The 22,584-nt window shown below is 33.0% G+C and overlaps 2 protein-coding genes across 2 annotated transcripts in view; both read left to right on the plus strand.

Annotated features, from left to right (window-relative positions):
* The window catches only part of LOC145320100 (uncharacterized), an 84,400-nt gene extending 74,023 nt beyond the window's left edge, over positions 1-10,377 (plus strand). The window contains exons 16-22 of the mRNA XM_080162540.1: positions 4,716-4,772; positions 5,216-5,301; positions 6,049-6,183; positions 6,382-6,493; positions 6,781-6,906; positions 7,644-7,706; positions 8,327-10,377. Of these exons, the coding sequence (XP_080018666.1) occupies positions 4,716-4,772; positions 5,216-5,301; positions 6,049-6,183; positions 6,382-6,493; positions 6,781-6,906; positions 7,644-7,706; positions 8,327-8,402 (655 nt within the window). The 3' untranslated portion in view covers positions 8,403-10,377. The remainder of the gene's footprint in view (positions 1-4,715; positions 4,773-5,215; positions 5,302-6,048; positions 6,184-6,381; positions 6,494-6,780; positions 6,907-7,643; positions 7,707-8,326) is intronic.
* Positions 10,378-20,078: 9,701 nt separating this feature from the next.
* On the plus strand, positions 20,079-21,782 carry LOC145319264 (uncharacterized). The gene is made up of 2 exons (XM_080161279.1): positions 20,079-20,160; positions 20,320-21,782. Exons 1-2 carry the CDS (start codon positions 20,085-20,087, stop codon positions 21,294-21,296), a joined length of 1,053 nt encoding a protein of 350 aa, XP_080017405.1. The 5' UTR covers positions 20,079-20,084; the 3' UTR covers positions 21,297-21,782.
* The last annotated feature ends 802 nt before the right edge of the window (positions 21,783-22,584 follow it).

The raw sequence follows: 22,584 nt of genomic DNA on the forward strand, positions 1-22,584 counted from the left end.
ATGTGAGAACGATTTCGAAAGTTTAAGTAACAGTATAATTTACATTACAATTGTCTTCAGTAAATGATATGGGTTTCATTAAAAAATTTATTTTGATAGCATATTGGCTATTCGATTTTACACCACACTGAATCTATGTCAAACCCATCTGTGTTACAAAACCCTGTGCACACCATTGATTGTAATCGTTCTTGTTTTCGAATAAGTTAGTAATGAAGTTGTTAAAAGTTTGTTTAAAAACTATTAAACTTTTAAATGTATTATATAAAAACTATACATACAACAAGGATGACAATCTTCTAAATAGCAAGCTCCATAAATCATACAGATGGTCAAACGATAATTAACACCAATGAAATGAAGTTTCATCACTTGAATAAACAGATTTTTTATGTATTAACAAACATTTTACGTCATTTTCTGCAAAATTGCTAATTAGGAATGATTAAAAAAAAACATTCTTACATTTTGTGTTTATAATCTTGGGGAAAACATTTTATAAAATGATTAAGATTAGACAACCAAATCAAGTCATAAGTTGGTTTAGAAATAGCAAAAATATGAATATGTTTAAAATGAACGTTCAGACTTCTTGATAATGATATAGAGCTGCTAAGGTTTTGCAAAGTTAGAAATTGATTAAACTATATTCTAAATTTATAAATTAATGGAGGACCTGAATCCTTAATGTAGAAAAGCTGTGCATTTAAAAAGTAGACCAAAGTTTTGCTTAACACTAAACGGGTTAAACAAATTTTGCCGCGCTATTATGGAATATAAATATAGACTGTATTTTTAATTTTTTTAATATGAAATTGTTGCAAGATTGTTAACTAAAATATTCCAATCAAATACTATATAATGGTGCCTACTGATGCTATGTCAGGTGCGTGACTTAAATAGTTAGATTAAGGGGAAGGCCTTGACTTAAAATAGGCGCAGCTCATTACCATGCACAGTTAGGACTTCTCATACAAAGGTCGTGCAATCAAAGGGTTGGTTGTCTGTAGGACAAGATTTGGTTCAAAGATACACCAAAATAACAATTAATGGTTCATGCCGTCCTCTAGAGGGTATATAGGTTGAATACTATATTAAAGTATTAGCTTATGTTATGAATATTTGTGCTGCTATAATTTCAACATGTAACTATAAACAATAACAGGGGTGTGTTTTTTAACAACCCTCTAAAATAAGAAAATGGTGGACTTCAACTCTACACAACCTAAGGCTCCCCCCCCCCCTTAAGGGTGTGCACGTTAATGGTACAACAGGGTTTGCTTAATAAAAATTTGAAATGTACAATCTTTATTGCGAAATTTACCCCCGAAGTTTGACTAGTAAGTTAAATTGGCAAGTTTAGTCTTCCTTGCAAATCTGAATAACAGACAAAATCCACTATTTTGAAAAGTGCATCAAACAAAAACACCCCCCGTGCAATGTCTTATAATTTTATGAATTTTAAAAACCGTATTAGAATTTTAGACATAACCCTACATTTCCCTTTATAATCTGTCCTTCATACCCTGTGATTTATTAAGCATAAAATAAATACCCCCTTCTTCATTTATTTCAGTTTAATATATTTTATTGCTGTGCTTCATATATGATTACACATTATCATTTAATCTTAATATATATGCAGGAGGGGTGAAGGTAATTTTTTAACTAAAGAGATTGTACTGAACATAACAGTTTACAGGTGGAGACAAGATTATTGGGGCGAACAATAGAAATATAATGTAGAGTTGCAACTTACTGAGTAAAGATCAGAGAGAGAGAGAGGGGACAATGAGCTATTTAGTACACTAGTCTCCAAAGTTTTAATATAACGTATTCTCATTCGTTGGCTTAACAACTTTGGAGACATTAGTAAATTTTGATTGGTTGGTTCATTAAATTGAGTGTTCAAATTATTTCAACTACTAATTTTTATCTGACGAAGGGGTAATTTTGTGCATCATTATTGGGGATGTACTTCAATTTAATCGTCATTGTCTTATCCCTTTAGATACCTTTTAATGGTGCTTGTGAGTCAAATAAGATCACAAGTCAAATCAAATATGGGTATGGGAAGGGGGCAGTTACAGGCCAGAGGCGAAGTCACTGAGTCCTCGTAATAAGTAAGAGGATGTTTGCATGTCCGTTTGTGTGAAAAAAATACCCTAAATGGCTGGTACAGGTATAAGCGTATAAGCACACTTTTAAGAAGATAGATCTTATTTAAAAGTATACATGTAGATTAAGCAGATACTTTTTTGCTAAAAAGTAAAAAAAAGTTACTCTAATTTTTTTCCTTTGTGTAAAATAGTTTGAAAATCCTTTTATATTGTTTAATTCAAGTATTCCCTTATTGCTAACAGAATAAAAGGTTATAGGTTCAAAAATGGATTGAACATCAATAAAATATCATTTATCCCTCTTCAGTAGCGAATCATTTCTATATTTGTTTTGTGTTGGTCGACTAGCTATCTATCTTTTTTTCGTAAAAAGGCTTGACAGCTACGGGTTGATGAAATAAAAAAGTAAATTTAAGTTTACTATTCAGTCTAATCAGAAGCTAAGACAGCTACAGAGTTTATGGTAGCTGATAAATAACCACCCCCCCCCCCCCCTCTTATTTTTGAAATACACTGAAAATTTGGGAGGAGTTAATAGTATTTATTTACCTTAGGTCAGGTTAGGCTAGGTTATTTGGTCACGGGTTTCAGTGCTCGACAGTTGAAACAAATCATAAAATAAATATTACCTTAAAAGTTTAAAATTGGGGCAATTTTAACAAAGAAGTATTATTCATTATGTTTACTTTTGTATAAATTATAAATGAAAGTAAAAGTATAAAAAATTAAAAATTCATGTTGATTCTCTAATAACTGTTTGGTGTGTAGCATATCTACAAGTATAGGTTTTTTTTCACAACATATTTCAGCTGAAAACTTTTACAAAAGTTGTATGCTTTTGTAGTAAAAGCGCAGATGATTCTCTTTCTGTTTTTAAGAGTTTAGATTATCCTGAGCTCAATTTCCCTCTCCCTTCGTTGTATGTGTGTGTTGGTACCCTCCCCCAATATAGGTATAAAGTTTCCGATGACCTATGAGAAGCTACCCTGTAAAGGGGAACCGCACTGGTTCAGCCGTTAGCAAGATCACTTGGTTTAGACAGACAAACATCCTGTTACTTTATTATAAGGTTATCTTACTCTTGATCGGTAAAGTACAGTTATTCATGGTCATTTGAAATTATTTTTATCCGTTTACTTACACTAATGCTTTTGCAAACTCAAAAATGATAAAAATATTGAAAAAGAGTTTTGTGTTTTCTTAATGTCTGTTTAAGTAAAGCATAAAGGGGGAAGGGGTTCAATAACTGTTTGTCCCCAACCTAAAACCCTATGCCGACTCCAATTAGGTCTTTAAATAATCAACCAATAGCGTTGGGAATATTAGCACAGCTAAGTTACTACAAAAGAAAAGAATGCAATTTGCTAGCAGAAGAAAAAGGTCCCCAATCAGAGGTTCCAGGTAGTTGTCTGGTTAAACATCTATATTTATAGATTTATTTGTAACTCTTTAGCTTTCAATGATAAACTTAACACTTTGTTTTATGTAATCTCTTCATATATTCGTTTTCATCATTTTTATACATTATACCCTCCATTACTACAGAAACTATATAAGGACACATGTAAATATACATACAAGCACATTTAATCAATACTTTTACATTATTCAACACTTACTTTAATGTCTATCTATCCCTGTTAACCCTTGGTGATTCGTGTTTACTTGCAATTGTTATGACGACAATAAGGCATTCATGTTAATCATAGCTCACATAAATATCAACTAGTGACTACCCTAGAGCCTCTAGTTTCATTTGAGGGAGGGTGGTTAAGTCAATCATCCAATTCAATTTTAGTTTCAAAAAGAAAAGAAAATTTATTTTTTTGAGGGGTTATGTTTAGGAATGATTTGTAATGGGATGGTGAAGTTGCCCTCCCTCAAAATTGATATAAAGATATATAAGAAGCTTCACTTGCGAGATAAGAAAGTTGGACATTCTTAATTTCCTTTTATATAAAAAAGTATAGGTGTGACATTAGAAGAAAGATTTGGATTTTGCCTAAATAAATTAAGACTTGTTATAATTCATTGTTTGTCTTATGTTGATATAATAACAACATTTTAAAGTTAGTATGTTGTTTTTCAACCTATTTAAAAAAAAATACACTATTCTAAGACATTCTAAGACACGTAAGTTTAGCATGGTATCATTACTCACTCTGTTGGTACTATACAATTTCCTTGTAATAAGGATAGATAATGGTATATTTCATATGAATTATAAATACACACCACATATTATCATATATGCAGCTATTCCAGCAAAATGGGCTCTAAATTTACTTTATACATCACTAGTAGCTACGCACCTAGAGGACTTTAAGGGCGCTTAAGGAATTAGGGGGAAATGGAATTTTTGTATAAGGGCGATTTCTCTTGGTAAGGTGACAGTACACTCCCCCAAAATGACCCTTTCCTGGACCTATCCTTTAAGCCGAACAATTTCGGTACAGACAGATAGACACACAGAGATCCTGTTACTTTATTGTACGGAAAAAGATATTAACTAATGAAGCTATGAAAGCGTAATAAAAATTTTAAGTTGAAAGCGGTCCAAACATTTTTAAGTCTAACTTTTTTTGTTTGTTTCAGTGTTGATCTGGATTTGAATAGAACTCCAAGATCTGGCAAAAAGCTTCCAACCCCAAGGTAAAAATTTGGACAATTATTTTCAATCAGGGATAGGAAAGGTGGTTGCTTAAATTAAATCAGCCATACATTAGTTCAACCGTTTATGTCGCGCACCTGACACAGCAGTAGGAACCATATTTAATGTTTTTATTTATGACGCTATGTTAAGCATAGATTCGATCCTATCACCTCCCCGACGACAAGCGGTTGCGCTACGTGTTGAACCAAGGTCGCGGGTATCCCCATTGCATGTAAGAATTCTGTGCTCGACAAATCTTTGGAATTTTTTAACCACTTTCAAGCAGACTGGCCGCAAATTCTCTTATTTTTTTCACTTAAGTAGCTTAATAGCTTTGGTATCTGTAATTTGAAGGAAGAATTCGTTTAAAATTGTTTTACAAAATTCCTAAAAGTTATATTGCATATAAAAAAAAATCAATATGAATGGAATGTATTTTCAGGCCGTATAGAAGATTTCAAGATCAAACTGAAGAGGAAAAGGAAAGTTTATCAAATCTTATCAACAAGGGCGGCCATATTCCTCCAGGTGATTTCCTCGGCTGCTATTGAAGATAGGCGGCTAAAATTTTCTATGAGATAAGAAAACTTAATTTTTCTCTCCTTCCGTTCATTGCAAAAAGAAAACATAAAAACATAAATCTTTGTCTGAAAATCTTAACTTTGATTTTTATTTGAAAGGGATATAACAATGCAATGGATTATAAATTAAACACATTCCAATTGTGATATAAGTTTGAATATTATTTTCACCTCCAACCTCTGCCCCCCTTCCCCTTCTCATTCCTAACAATTTAAGCGACAAATTTCAGGATGATATGAAGTTTTGGGGCAAGATTTAATTATTACCTATAGTGCCCTCTCTTTCTGGTTTTAGCCAAGAACATCATTCAGCCTTAATTCTAAATAGCAAAACAACTTTATGTTTCACTTTGTCTAATTGTCCATCCATCAATCCTTTACGGTATGGAGGAAATTTGATGTTCTCCACTGTTATTTAAGATAGACGGCTGGATTTTTTGTGTGTAAAGATTCCCTATACCGATACATATTCAGTAAAAAAATACTCGATCCGTTAGCCATGCCACAAAATGATAAATATTATAGCATATAAAAACTTCTATAAAAGGTTTTGTGATTTTTTTTTCAACAAACTTCTTAATTTATAAACAATGAACTGCTCTTAAATTACTTTGTCTTTATATTCATCCATGATTGATTGTGGTCATCCTTGTAATAAGTGCATGGATGTGTATCTATCTATCTATCTGTTTAGTATGTGGACCCAATGGTGGGCGTGGAGTACCTATCCTGGCCACGACGTCCGCCAACCTGACTGCCCCGACCCAGTCAAACCTGAACCCCAGAAGTGCCCCAATAACCAAGTCTAATCCTTACTCGAGTGTCTTCCAGGAATGTTGTTGTAAATTTTCTTTTCTAATCGACGATTCTATATTTTTAAGATTGAACTGCTAGAAGAAATCTAAAATTAGAAAGTAAAAAGCACGTTTGAAAATTTAATTAAAGCTTTATATTTTGTTTAGCAATCCTCATTAACAAATAAAAATTTCCCACACCCAATCAGAAAATCAAACAATCAAATGTGTATAGAATGTTACTTGCCAAGGAGTGGCACCTCATACCTCACCCTCTGCCCCATGTTCGCCTGCCATGGGAAGGCGAAGGCGGGCTGCCGGCGGAAGCACAGTCACTGGTGTAAGGTAAAACCTGGCAAATTTTCCTCAAAATATTTTTTTTTCTTTAGGTCACGATTAGGTTAGGTCATATTGGGGCTGGATATACCCGTAGCGTTAGTGCCCACTGCAGAAAAAAACTATCATCCTCATTTTTTCAATTTAATTTAAAAAAAGGAAAGGCAATCTTTTTCAATACATAAAAAAGAAATTGCAACTGTTTAACCTTTCCCTAAGGGACAAGGATTCTATTGACAAATGTTTTAAGGGCCTTAAATGCCTTATAAATACAGTAAAACTGTGGTATTTTTCAGGCTGATAAACCGTTGTGAGTCAATGGATTCCCGCGCTGGCCTTCCACCGGGACGCTACAATTGTACGACAGCTGCGGCTGTTAATGCACATAATTCTGGCGCAAGTCAACAACCTTCAGAGACTGAGTAAGATATTTTTTTTCACAGGAGAGACATTAATAAAAATGTGTAATTTAGTGTCTTATAAGTATTGCTTTTTCAAAATTAAATAAAAAGGTGCATTACCCAGAATATTCAATTATTATCTATAACACAAAGTAGAATAATGTCTGTCCGTCCGTCTCTTAAGATCTCGGTAACTACTGAACAGATTCGATTATACTTCTCAGGGAATATACCTACTGGTCCTGTGGGGGTTTTTAGGCTATTTTCTTGGGGGTTGGGACACCCACAGCCCCCAAAAAACAAAAAAAACACCCCCAATTTTTTTCAAACGGATGGTTGTTGCACCAGTCGTACTGATTTTTTTAAATTACCTCTTGGGGCAAAGCCCCTAGAGGCTAGGGGCGAAGCCGCTAGTAGCATTATAAATTACTAACTTTTAATGGGATAATAGAAAACTGTCTACAAAAAAAATTGTAAACGTCATATGGACTTAAAAGTAATAATTACCTATAGAGTAGCTAAATCATTACTTACTGTAAAACAAATCATTACATAATACCAAGTTTAAAATCGATAGGACAATTCTAACATGCCTAAATTGTCGATCTGAACCACGACTTGGGGATCCTAAATGAAGAAAAGAATTTAAGAACAACGTTTTAATCGTTTCAATTTCTCATTGCAAATGCATAAAGATTGAAATTAGAAAAACGACAGTTCAAATAGAAAATGGACTTAATCAATAAACATTTTGTTAGGTGTAATAATTACGAGGAAGAAGACGAAGATTTAATGTCGGCTGCTCTCATCAACAGACGGAGGTAAACATTTTGGGATGCTTCTCAGAAAGAGAGAGTACCCACTAGTACCCAAAGTTTATAACATCGTTTGCTTATTTGTTCGCTCAACAACTTTGGGGAATTTTAGATAATTTAATTGGTTGGTTAATTAAGTTGCATGTTCAAAAGTTTCAACCACTTATTTTAAACTAAAAAAGGGTAATTTTGTGTATCATTATTAGGGATGTACATAAATTTATCAGCCATTGCCTTATCCCTTCAGGTTCCTGGGTGCCTTAACTCAAACTCAAATCTTGACCACTGAAAACCAACCACATAATTTTTAATTTTGGAGAAGAAGAAAACCATATTTCTAGCCTCTGTAGGCGTTCCTGACCCAGCGGGCACTATTTCAATAATGAACTATCGCTGCAAGACTATCCGACCTTTACTAAACCTAACCTACATTAAGCCTCAAAATATGATATGTTTAACATTTCAATTGAGGTCCAAATTCTATTTTAGGAAAACCTCCTCTTTTAGATTTCAACTCCAAACCTCAGAATTATATTTTTTAAAAATTCTTTTATATTCCTTAAAATACTATTAAAAAAATAATGGTCACGCACCTAGTCTCTATTGATTTTAAATTTATATTTTAGAAGGAACGAAAGGACGAAAAGAACCTGCTCCCTCCCGGATGTTTTAGAAGAAGACTCACTTTCAAACAAATCATAAACATTCCTAGCTACAGAGTAGCTATTCTACTAATAATCAAATCTGAAAAAGCTGAGAAAAAGTTATTTAAGCCTCGCATCAAAATTAAATCAATTCAGTTAAATCATAATAAAAACAAGGATGACAACATCCATAAAAGCGAAGCTCTCAAATGGAAGGAAAAACGAAGATTGACACTTGTAGAGTGCCAACCGAATAAGTAGAATATTAATGCATGAGTCCAATCAAAATTGCAAGTAAATTTATGGCAAAAAGTCTTAAATACTTGATACTGTTAAAGGACATATTACATATTAGGACTTGATTATAGAGATGCTTTGCTTATAACATTGTAACTTGTTGTAATAGGAATCAGTATTCAAAAAATCAGATGAATCAGATAATTTAAAATACGAAATTTTGTTGTCAGAAAAGTAAAAAATCAGCAGGTTTTAAATAAACGTACGGACTTTCTGGTAACGATTATAGAGTTGCTGCGCTTTCTAAATCGTACCTACCTGTTATAGGAATCATCATGCAAAGTTTGAAATCTATAGGACAATTCTAACCTGTTTAATTAACGAAAAGAGCTAACCGTTACGGACGAACTGACGGACCGACCCTTAAATATAGAAAAGCTTCGCTTTTAAAAATAATAGTTCACACTTTTTTTGTTTGATTCCAAAAGATAATGATATTTAATGCATGGGATGTTTCCAAGAAGAGTATTTAATACTAGGGAGACAAATTTGTTTAGATTTAATTTTTAATAGTTGCCTTTTCATGAACTAGTAATAAATCAATCACAATTTACATCTGTATTTTTTACAGCAAGAAGGAACAAAAGTTTTTAAATCGGGAACAATGGAAAGTAAAAAAAAAGTTTAATTTTTATTCATTGAAAAGACAGAAAAGGAACTTCAAATATTTTTCATGAAATTATCCCTTTGTAAAGAAACAAAAAGTAACATTTTTGAAAGCAATTTTTGTTGAATTTAAGTTAAAATGCAATGCATATATGTTGCCATAAATCTAGTTGTTAATTACAGTGAACCTATCATCTAACCTGAATTAGAAATATCATGCTCATACAACATAATCATTAGGTAGCTAGTCATGAAAAACTATTAGGTTCATAAATTCTTTATGTGACTTAATTAATTAAATGTAACACAGCAAGATCATGTAGGCTTTAAAGCACTGATTATGCAATTTAATTTATAATGGTAATGAAATTTTACATCAAAATTTATAAGAAAGTTCATGCATAGCTCAAGTAATCACAAACCTCGCATATATTTACAAAACTAAAGTAGACTTTTGTGAGAAAAATCGAGGACTTCATTACATTATACGATTATTTTTTTTAATGATCTTAATATTAATAAAATCTTCAGGGGGTTTGAAATAAAAATTTAAATTAGAAAACTTTTAAATACTCCAATTATCAATATATTCTTTAATTATTAAACGTTCCTTTTATGGATTTAGTATTTGAGAGCATTAAAGGTTTATTAAGAATACAAATTTTGGTACCTATTAAATTCATTGTATTGGACTTCTGAAATCAATCCCCCCCCCACCCCTTCTTTTATCTCTTTATGTAGATTGTTGGTGGAAAAGTTTGGATACTTTTTGTAAAATCTAAACACGATTCAACCTTAACTTACCAAAGTTTATACCTAGGGCTTCAGAAATACAGCACAAGTTTATACACTTTTTTTGCAACCTATAGTCCCCTCCTCTCTATCGTATGAAAAAAATCAAATCAAAGAAATTTTAATGCACTTAAGATAATCAAATTAAGAAATATGTAAATTATTTATATCAACCATGTGATCACAAATAAAGATAATCGCTTAACATTCCTTTTACTTTGTAAATATTTGCTAACTATTTATAAAAATCTAGTTGGACACTATTGTTATAGATGTTTCTGTATCCTCATATTTTATTCCTGCTTATATGCTGATGTTTGAAATACAAATTAAAATTGTTTTATTTTTAAAAGCAAGGCTTTTCTATAAGGGGGGGGTTTTTAATGCAACCATCTCGTAATCAGTGATTAAATGGCACTTAGAATTCGAATTTCGATCTAAAAATTTTTCATGAGTAATCCTTGGTAGGTCTATTTTCCCTAAATCGAACAAAAAGTTGGAAAAGTAGCGGCTGGCGGCTGGCAGCTCAGCCGTTTAGCCGTTTTTTGACTATTTTCAGGGCAAATTCATCATTAATTACGTAGGAATCAACTTTTAAAAACTTATTTTTGGTTTTATTCATGGTAAATGATAGCAATATTCATTTTTTAAATTTCTAGTACCAGCTGCTAAACGGCTAGAACAGGCTGAAAACGGCTGGGAGCTGCAAAGAGTATGAAGGGTAGATATGGCTTGTGACGTGTCTAGGGGTAGGTTTTTATGGCTGCTGAGCTCAAAAATACTTCCAAAAATAGTGGCCGCCCATCCATATGGCAGCTGGGTAACAGCAGCAGCTCAGCTGGGAGCGGCCAAGAGTAGAATGAGTAGATAGGGCTTGTGACGTGTCTAGAGGTAGGTTTTTATGGGTGCTGAGCTCAAAAATACTACCAAAAATAGTGGCGGCTCATCCATATGGCAGCTGGGTAACAGCTGCAGCTCAGCTGGGAGTTGCCAAGAGTAGAATCAGTACATAGGGCTTGTGACATGTTTAGGGTTAGGTTATTATGGGTGCTGAGCTCAAAAATGCTACCTAAAATAGTGGCAGCCCATCCATATGGAAGCTGGGTAACAGCTGCAGCTCAGCTGTGAGACCAAGAGTAGAATGAGTACATATGGCGTGTGACGTGTCTAGAGGTAGGTTTTTATGGGTGCTGACCACAAAAATACTACCAAAAATAGTGGCGGCCCATCCATATGGCGGCTGGGTAACAGCTGTAGCTCAGCTGGGAGTGGCCAAGAGTAGAATGAGAAGATAAGGCTTGTGATGTGTCTAGGGGTAGGTTTTTATGAATGCTGAGCTCAAATTTACTACCAAAAATAGTGGTGGTCCATCCATATGGTTGCTGGGTAACAGGGGTAGGTCTGAGCTCAAAAATACTACCAAAAATAGTTGCGGCCCACCAATATTGCAGCTTGGTAACAGCTGCAGCTCAGCTGGAAGCAGCCAAGAGTAAAATGAGTACAAAGGGCTTGTGACGTGTGAAGAATATCACAAAATTTATTATTTCAGTAGAATTAAACTTCTCCCAATTAACATTATAACTTCATTTCATGGACATATTACTAGTAAAAGTTTTTTAATTTCTAGATTTCACTGAAAACTACCAATAACGTCTGAAAACAGTTATCAACAGCCAAAAGTATATGTTGTAGATATAGCATGTAACATTTATAGGGGTAGGTTTTTAACTTTTTATGGGGGTGTTGAGCTCAAAAACACTACCAATAATAGTTGGGGCCCATCCATATGGCCGCTGGGTAACAACTACAGCTGAGCAGCAGCCGTTACCTATATGCCATATGGATGGGCCTTTCTATTTTTGGGGAGTATTAATAAGCTTGGCACCTATAAAAATTTACCCCACACATCACAAGCTTTGTCTTAAACTTTTACCTTTATCTGTTGGTAACTGTTCTCAGCCAATTTCAGCTGTTTAACAACTAAATCAATACTGAAATATTCAATATTTGGTTATCCTTCAATAGTCCCAAAAAGTGCTTATAGCTTGAACAACAGCTTACTGCACAGCTGCAGCTGTTACCCAGCAACCATATGGATGGGCATCCACTATTTTTGGTGGTTTTTTTGAGCTTAGCACCCATTTAAACCTACCCCTTGACACGTCACAAGCCCTATGTACCCATTTTACCCATGGCTGCTTCCAGCTGAGCTGCAGCTGTTACAAAGCTGCAATATGGATGGGCCGCCACTATTTTTGGTAGTATTTTTGAGCTCAGACCTACCCCTGTTACCCAGCAACCATATGGATGGACCACCACTATTTTTGGTAGTAAATTTGAGCTCAGCATTCATAAAAACCTACCCCTAGACACATCACAAGCCTTATCTTCTCATTCTACTCTTGGCCACTCCCAGCTGAGCAGCAGCTGTTACCCGGCTGCCATATGGATGGGCCGCCTCTATTATTGGTAGTTTTTTTTGAGCTTAGCACCCATAAAAACCTACCCCTAGACACATCACAATCCCTATCTACTCATTCTACTCTTAGCCGCTCCCAGCTGAGCTGCAGCTGTTACCCAGCTGCCATATGGAAGGCCATTACTAATTTTGGTAGCATTTTTGAGCTCAGCACCCATAAAAACCTACCCCTAGACACGTCACAAGCCCTATGTACTCATTCTATTCTTGGCCGCTTTCAGCAGAGCTGCAGCTGTTACCAAGCTGCAATATGGGTGGGCCGCAACTATTTTTGGTAGTATTTTTGAGCTCAGACCTACCCCTGTTACCCAGCAACCATATGGATGGACCACCACTATTTTTGGTAGTAAATTTGAGCTCAGCATTCATAAAAACCTACCCCTAGACACATCACAAGCCCTATCTTCTCATTCTACTCTTGGCCACTCCCAGCTGAGCTACAGCTGTTACCCAGCCGCCATATGGATGGGCCGCCACTATTTTTGGTAGTATTTTTGTGGTCAGCACCCATAATAACCTAACCCTAAACATGTCACAAGCCCTATGTACTGATGGCAACTCCCAGCTGAGCTGCAGCTGTTACCCAGCTGCCATATGGATGAGCCGCCACTATTTTTGGTAGTATTTTTAAGCTTAGAACTCATAAAAACCTACCCCTAGACACGTCACAAGCCCTATCTACTCATTCTACTCTTGGCCGCTCCCAGCTGAGCTGCAGCTGTTACCCAGCTGCCATATGGATGGGCGGCCACTATTTTTGGTAGTATTTTTAAGCTCAGCAGCCATAAAAACCTACCCCTAGATATGTCACAAGCTATATCTACCCTTCATACTCTTGGCAGCTCCCAGCCGTTTTCAGCCGATTCTAGCCGTTTAGCAGCTGGTACTAGAAATTTAAAAAATGGTTATAGCTATAATTTACCATGAATTAAACCCAAAATATGTTTTTAAAAGTTGATTTCTACGTAATTAATGATGAATTTGCCCTTAAAATAGGCAAAAAACGGCTAAACGGCTGAGCTGCCAGCCGCCAGCCGTTACTTTTCCAACTTTTTGTTCGATTTAGGGAAAATAGACCTACCAAGGATTACTCATGAAAAATTTCAGATCGAAATTCGAATTCTAAGTGCCATTTAATCACTGATTACGAGATGGTTGCATTAAAAACCCCCCCCTTAAGCAATATAAGCACATAACGGATAGATCGTATAAAAAACTTTGGTATGTTAGAATTGTCAAATCGAATTATGATTCCGAGGACAAGGTAAAATATTATTCTTGAGGTATCTCTATAATCAAATGCTAAAAATGTAAAAAAAGTCCTTAAACAGTACCTATCTTGTATTCAAGCAATTTTGTCACAAAATATACCAATTTATTTAGACTTCTAAATTAATTTTCTGCTTATTAAGCTTTTACACTCATCACGTTAAGTGTTAATATACTTTCCATTGAAACAAACAAACAAAATAACATGTGTCTGAGTGCTTTCAATTCTAAATTTTCCATTTTAAAATCTAGGACGATGAAAATTTGTTTTAAAAACAACACTACTTGTGAACGTTATCATCCTATTTTACTGTTAATAATACAAATTAAGTTTCAATTACCTAATGAATGTAAAAAATATATTTTTTAACTTCAGGAACTTATTCACGTATATATACATATTTAATAAAATCACAAGAGCAAAGCCAGAAAGATCTAGGTAGAAATTGATATACATAGTACAAAAAGTTTCTCTCCTAGCATTTTTAAAGCGTATGAAAAAGGTAGGTAAGTTTTTAATAAAATTGATGATTAGTGAGGTAGACATAACTTTGGTAAATATTTAAGATATAAGTAATAAATATCTGAATATAAATGGCAGGTTAATTAATTAAATTGAGATCATTACAAATTACATAGCGCCATGAGATATTTGAAATGAGAGTTTTATAATTCTGAAAAATATCTAACAGCATCTTGAACAGATGCGTTGTACAATGCATTAAAGTTATTAGGAGATTCTTCATCTTGGTTAGGTTCAACAATATTTACATTTTCTATTTCTTCTGGTTCGATTTTAATATTTTCTAAATTAAGCTTATTTGATAAATTTAAGTCAGCATCAGATACCATTATTTGATTAGGAGCTTTAACTTTAGAATTTAATGATTCATTTTTAACTTTAGTTTCATCATTTGAAAGACTATTTGTAGCACAATAATTAACGTCTTCGATTATGTTATTTTCAGCTATTTTATTTTCACTGAAGAGTAACTCTTTTTTAATTACAACAGAATATTCAATAATCATTTCACTTTTTATTTTTGTGTCTTTATTTTTACTAAAATGCGATTGTGAACCATTTGTATCACAATAAAAAAAATCTTCCAATTTTTCATTTTCACTTTCGTGGGTTTTATTTTCGCTAAAACTTGAATCTGAATTTTCTATCTCTTTGTTGTGTATCTCGCCTGAGTTTACATTATCTAATTCGATTTCGTTTAAATCGCTATCAGAGTCACTAGCAAGAAGTTCATCAATATAACTATCATAGTTGACCTTTTCTTTTATATTACTTAAATGATTTTCATTTCCAACACTAAAACAATCACTTATTATGATATCTTCATTTTTGGATACAGCCTCTAAACTTTCATTTTCTGGTAAAATTGGCTTTAAGACTCTGATTGACTGTGCCACTTCTTTTCCTGGAAGAAAACATTAAATTTATAAAGTGTTTTCAATCTGACTGAATCGGATAGTATGTAAGATTTACTAGGAACGGGCCAAAGCTAGGCTTTACAATGCAAAATAGTAAAATGCAAAAAAATACGAATTTTAATGTAGAATTATATTTCCTACGCTTAGAATAATTTAGATAAAATAATGTTTAGCAAAATTATTTTTTGTTTAAAATGTTTTAGATGGTCTAATTTGGCAAGGAATGGCATCTTAAAAATCGCCAAATCAGAAGATATGTGCCTCATTTTTAACAAATAAATGACACAACAAGACAAATTTTATATTTAATAAAAGTTTACTTTCTATCCTGATTCCAAGCAATTTTTTCTGCAGCTTAAAAATACTTTAAAATACCACCCCCCCCCCCCTCCTCTCTCTTTTTAAAGCAGACTATTAATAAGAATTTGATAATCATAGCAAAATGTGAGATAAAAAAATGCACCTTTATTTTCTTCTGAATTCTTTCTAGGTCTTCCAGATTTTCTATTAAATGTAAAATTATGTTTCGCCCTTAAATGATATCTTAAAGCAGTATTACTTTTAAATCTTGTAAAACAAAAATTGCAATCATATGGAGATTCCCCTGTGTGTTGTCGCATGTGCATTTTCAATGCTCTATTAGTTGTTACAGTCTTATTGCATATATCACAAGTTATTGAATTAGATCTTTCATTGCCATGTTCTAGATTTTTAGATTTCAGTCCAATGCAGTTTTCAGTTTCTTGAGTTTCATTAGTGTCTGATTTCAAACTCTTATTCCTAAATAAAAGTCATATACAAGGATGAAAAGATGTTTAATAAGCGAAGTGCATAAATCACTCATATGACGGTAAACAATTGTTCGCATTTAAGGGAGCGTTTTTAATGCAACCATCTCGTAATCAATGATTAAATGGCACTTAGAATTCAAATTTCGATCTGAAATTTTGCATGAGTAATCCTTGGTAGGTCTATTTTCCCTAAATTGAACAAAAAGTTGGAAAAGTAACGACTAACGGCTCAGCCGTTTTGCCATTTTTGGTCTATCTTAAGAGCAAATTAGTCACAAAACCTATCTCCACATAATACTTTTAATCGCTCAAAAACCTTATCAAACGGTTCTAGCTGGATGCTGTTGGTACTAGAAATTTTAAAAATGGTTATTGCTATCATTTAACATGAATTACACCAAAAATATGTTTTAAAAAGTTAATTTCTACGTAATTAATGATGAATTTGCCCTGAAAATAGGCAAAAACGGCTAAACGGCTGAGCCGCCAGCCTTTACTTTTCATACTTTTTGTTCGATTTAGGGAAAATAGACCTACCAAGGATTACTCATGAAAAATTTCAGATCGAAATTCTAATTCTAAGTGCCATTTAATCATTGATTACAAGATGGTTGCATTACACCCCCCCCCCCCCCCCCCCACCCTTAGAGAATCTTCAAACAGAGAAACAAAATTTCCCCCAAGAAGTAATAATGTCATTGTAGAGCGAATAGTAGAGTAGAGGCTAATAGGCAAGGAGGGTCTTTTTAGGAAATATTTGATCCTAAATAGAAGACATGTAAATTGTATTTCTCAGAGACTTTTCATGGCTCTTACACAAGCAGAACATATGACGGACGACAAACTTCATTAACCCTATCATTTAGTTTCAAACTATAGCTTACATAAACATTAAATAACCCTACCTTGTAATCGACACCTCTGCAAATTTCTTTGTGGGACATTGAGTATTATCTATTATTAAAACATTGTGCTTTTCTTTTTTGTGTTTCTCTAAGGTTGTTTTTAAATAGAAAGATTTGTAGCAAATATCACACTCGTGTTTCTTATTAGAGACAGTACATTTAGCATAAATACTATCAGCTTTATCTTTTCTTAAAATTGCTTTGTCTGATAATGATTTCGTTTGATTTAAATCAGTTTTATACCCAACACAAATTGTTTGATGATGTAATAAATTAGAAAGTTGTGTAAAGTTTTTTAAGCATAAATTACAAGAATATGGCTTATTTCCTGTATGCAGACGTTCATGGCTGTTTAAATGACTTAATTGTCTAAAGGATTTGTTACAGTAAGAATAGGAGTATGGCTTTTCTCCCGAGTGCAGCAGTTTGTGAGATCTTAAACTTGAAGAAATCAAAAACCCTTTGTGGCAAATGTCACATACAAATGGTTTATTTGAACCATGAGTTTCTTTGTGGTCCTTTAAGTTATTTTCACTATAGTAGGCTTTATTACAAATATTACAAACAAAATTTCTTTCCCCTTTGTGAAGCAATAAATGTGTATTCAGATTTGCAAGCTGTGTAAAAGAAATTTCACATTCTTCACATTTAAATGGCTTCTCACCTTTGTGTATTCTTTCGTGTGCTTTAGTTTGAGATAATTGACGAAAAGATTTAGGACAATACTGACAGGTGTAGGGTTTTTCTCCAGTATGAATTAATCTGTGTGCATTTAAGTTAGCAATTTGAGAAAATGATTTGTAACAAATTTCACAAGTGAATGGTTTATCTCCAGTATGTGTGCGTTCATGCTGTTCAAGTTCTTTCGTGTGTACAAATCCCTTCTCACAAACTTTGCACTGATATTTGGACACACAAAACTTTCTTTGGTGATTATTTAATTGTTTGTTATCCGAAAATGTTTGTTTGCATATTTTGCACCTCCTTATAAGTGTCTTTTTTAACTTCTTTACATTAAAAGTAGAAGGTTCTGTTGAGTTATTCATTTTCACCTGAAAATAAATAAAATAGGTAAATTATAAGATGCATAACAAGTAATGGAAGGAGAGGATATTGAGCTGTTTATTACACTATTCCCTAAAGTTCTATGATAAAGTTTTTTTATTCGTTTGCTATGTAGCTTTGGTGACTATATATTGATTTTTGATTGATTGGTTCGTAAAGTTTAGTGTCAAAACGTTTCAACCTCTAATTGTAATCTACCGAAAAGATACTTTTTGTATCATAAATGGGCATATACATATATCTATAGGCCATTTGTCTTATTCATTCAAATCCTTGATAACAAGTACATTTCCATTTAATTTATAAAATGTTAATTTCTGGGAACTGTAAGTAAATTCAAATCAGGTTTTCAACAAGATCAAATTTTAACATTAATGAAGTACCTAGGTTTCAGTCTCAGAATAAAAGACATTTATCTATCTGGAGGTATTTACAAGGTCTATTTTATTGTCCAAATGGTCGATCCTATAATAATACTTTTAACATTGTTGGAACATTTATAGGGAGGGGGGTGCGTGCGCATGTAATTTCAGAAATCTGTAAACTGTAAGCAAATTGTTGTTAACATCAAGAAAAAACTCTATTATTGAAAACATTAGAAAAGTATTTGCGAAAACTAGAATTCTGAGTAATTTTGTCCTTTAGATCTTAAGTATCTAAGTCATTAATTGTATACACTTCACCTATAATGCTTATTTCCTCTGAATAGTTGAATCCCTCTAATAAGCCTTTATTGGTTATAAAGGAAAAGTAAGAGGTATCCCTTGGACCTAAAACTAATAAACAAGCACAAGTTTTTACCAATGCACTAAAATTAAGGAGATCCAAAAGAAAGGGTTGGGTTGTCTGTTACTTAGTCTAATACTCCAAGTGTTAGGATAGAAACAGACGTTATCCTTTACTATTGTTCGCCCTGAAGAGGTTGTTGACAAAATAAATTAAAATAATATCCCTCGCTCAAAAGTTTTTCTATGTCGGCCAAGCCTTGAATCAAAATAGAACAAATGCTTAATTTAGGTTTAAAATCTATAAAATATGTCTTATTTTACAAATTCTAGAGTTCTCTCTTCATATTTTGACTGTGTTGCTCACGGTTTTTTTTAGATTTAACATTTAATGAAAACAATTCATTGATTTTTATAACAATTTAATTTTATTAGAAAGGTTTGTTTACAATGCGCAAAGCATACCTACAAATGCCGTAGAAGTTTCCATTTTTATAATGTCGTCTTAACAACAGTTTCTGTGATTATTTTTTCCTTTTTTAGTTTAAGTATTTAATCTCTCCCCTCTCCTTAAATGTGCTTTAAACTACATTTTTTATTACACAATAATTTTTATTTTTAATTTAATATTTAAAATTTTTAAATTTTAGTAATGATAATAATGTTGTAAATGTAAATAAATGAGGATTTTTGTTTATGTAGATTCGGTCCAAGAAATAGGCCCCCCTGCCTAGCAGACGGTTACTTCTTAATTTGAAGGTCTGTTTATTTACTTACATTCAGAATGTAAATAACATACTATATAAAAAGAATTAAAATAGATAGAAGTTGCATGTAGTGCATTTAATGTGTGAAGGGGCTTGGAGGTTTGAAACCTGAATATGATAATAAATTACTAATATACTCCAAAGGAAAATACTTTTTCCTAACGGGTTTGAGCTAAACTTAGAAGTTTCCAACGATTGATAAGTTTATTATTTCAGAATAATGATTGCAAGCATAATTAAATCAAAAGATTAACGTTTGACATTCGTATTTCAGGGAAGTAAATAAAGAAGAATATTGCACCATTAAATGTTTTCCTTGCAGTTTAGATGAAAATGTTACAATCTTTAAAAGATTCATATAACTATTAACACAAGATATATGTAAATTTAATTTTTTAAATACATTTCTAGAACTAGTACATGATAAAAAAATTTAAAAATTTAATTACTTGCTTTATAAGTGCATATGATATATTAGAATAGGAAAAATCCTGGGTTCCAAGTAACCTCTTAAATTTACATAATTAACTTGCTATAACCTAAAGAAAACTTTAAATGATTTGTGACCATAATTTTATTAAAATATATTTTTTTTCAGATAATAATGGATGCTAATGAAAATATTGATCTATCTGCAGATGATGAATGTTTTGATGATCTTGGCAATCATTTTCTAGATGGTAGGTAATTTGGGGTTCGTAAATACAAAGGATCACCTAAAAATTTATTGGCCTTCATAATTAGTCTTGAAAACAGAGTTAAAAACGGTTGACTGTTTTTATCTAGCACATTAATGTAAACCATAGATGTGTAACTTTTTACCCTTTGCTTTTTTTCAGCAAACAACTCTTTTGAAGAAAATGAAGATATGCATTTTATTCAAAATCTCCCAACAAAGAATAAACAAACAAAAATGCACACTTGTGAATTGTGTGATAAAGAGTTTACCTCTAGTAGTAGTATGAACAGACACAAACGACTTCATGCAGGTGTTATGCCATACGCTTGTAATATATGTAATAAAGAATTTGCATATAGCAGTAGTTTAACACATCACAAAGCAATACATTTAGGAGAGCGGTCATTTTCATGTGATATTTGTCAAAAGATGTTCAACTCAAAACCTAATTTGACTAAACACATTAGAATACATTCAAATGAGAAACCTTTTAAATGTGATTCTTGTGAGAAGTCTTTCAGTCAAAGAGGTATCTTGATAAACCACAAAAAGATTCACTCTAGTTATAAACCATACTCTTGTGATATATGTGAAAAATCTTTCAAGCGTGCCGATGTTTTAGCAACCCACAAATTGACTCATTCTGTTAAGAAGCCATTTTCATGTCCAACTTGTAGGAAAGGTTTCAACAAGCCAACTCACCTAAACAAACACATGAAAGTTCATGAAAGAGCAACTGAAATCGTGTTGGTTAAGGAGGAAGATTATTGCCCAGATGATGACTTTAGTACAGAATTCAAGGCAAACATTATTGAAGCTGATGTGAATTTATCAAATAATCCTAATATAGAAGATGTTAAAATCGCACCAAAAGAAATAGAAAATTTTGCTTTTGTTGAACATAACCAAGCCGAAGAACCTCCTAATAACGTCAGAGCCCCGAAAATATATAAAGCTGAGAGAGGCAGATGCAGCTACTGTGATGGATATTATGCTAAGACAAATATGGCCCGACACCAGAAGACTTGCCAGTCCAGGAGGGGGCAAACCTCTGAAAACCATGAGGTGAAAGCCATGGAGAGAGAGAAAGCATTAAACAACGCACCTGTTCAAGATGATGTTAGATATTTTTCATAAATATTAAAAACTTAAGTTTTTCAAAATATCCCATTAAACAAGAAATTTAAGATGAATTCGGATTCATTAACTATCCATAACAGTAATTTCTATAAATATTTCTTATGTTCATGTATTTGAGTGTAAAAAAAATTGATAATATTTTTTGTAATTTACCCACCTTCAAGGACAAAAAAGAACAAATTTCGGGAATAGTCCCTTTCGTGGCAACGCCCCTTAAGGGGCGATTCGTTGTATTTTTAAAATGGCTTTTTATAGGTTATTTTAGGTTAGGTTAGGTTATATTGGGTTAGGTGATTGCCCCACAGGGTTAGGAAATCGGCCCCGCAGGGTTAGAGCCCTCCCGCAGGGGCTAGAAATAGGAGAAAACCTATTGTGAAAATAATGAAGAATCGCTCGTTAAGGTGCGTTGCCACGCAAAAGACTGTACCCCAAATTTCTTTAAAGATAAAAATATACTGGTACAATAAATACCTATGCAAATAATTTTTTTGTGATTTTGCTTGTTTATTTATTCTTTTATTCCATCGATTGGGAAACCATTGATCTATTTTTAAAAAGCCGCATAACAATTATGACAAGCGAAGATTAATTATTTTTAACAAATGGAAAAAGTAGGATATTTTAAGAATTTTTTGTAACTATATAGGCTAAATGCTTACGGTCAAACCTTACAATAACACACAATCGACAGACGGAAGTGTTATATTATGAGTATATGTTCATAAGCTAATAAAAAGGCAAGGGGATAATTGTTTGTTGCTACAAGATCTTTCTAACCGCTGGATCGACATGGTGAATCAATATAAAGTAGTAAGATTATTTTTGTGAACTAGCTATCGATGACTACTAAACATATTGCATTTTAGAGAAGTTTTGTATGAGTCTTGAAATGGTTTTCTATCTAAGTTTTGGATTTAAGTCTTGATTTGGTTTTAGGCTTTTATTCTGCGCATTTTTAAAAGCGAAGCTTTTCTATAATTAGGGTCGGTCCGTACGCCTTCCGTCCGTCACAAACTGATAGCTTTTTTCGTAAATTTAGGCATGTTAGAATTGTCCTATCGATTTCAACCTTTGCATGGTAATTCCTTTAGTAGTTAAGTATGATTTAGAAAGCGTAGCAACTCTATAATAATTACCAGAATGTCCGTAAGTCCATTTTAAACATGTTGATTTTTTACTTTTTTAACAACAAATTTTTATGTGATCTAATAATCAGATTGTTCTGATTTTTGGTATACTGATTCATGGGACAACAAAGTACAATATTATAAGCAAAGCAACTCTT

Source organism: Acartia tonsa, chromosome 5 (assembly GCF_053477335.1).
Source record: "Acartia tonsa isolate MP-2025a chromosome 5, ASM5347733v1, whole genome shotgun sequence".
In the NCBI taxonomy this organism is placed as follows: Eukaryota; Metazoa; Arthropoda; class Copepoda; order Calanoida; family Acartiidae; genus Acartia; species Acartia tonsa.

What these genes read in the sequence shown, in the direction of transcription:
- LOC145319264 (XM_080161279.1), top strand. Translation starts at nt 20,085, where the DNA reads ATGGATGCTAATGAAAATATTGATCTATCTGCAGATGATGAATGTTTT. An exon ending in TGGCAATCATTTTCTAGATG is followed by an intron (nt 20,161 to 20,319) that starts GTAGGTAATTTG and finishes GCTTTTTTTCAG; the next exon opens with CAAACAACTCTTTTGAAGAA.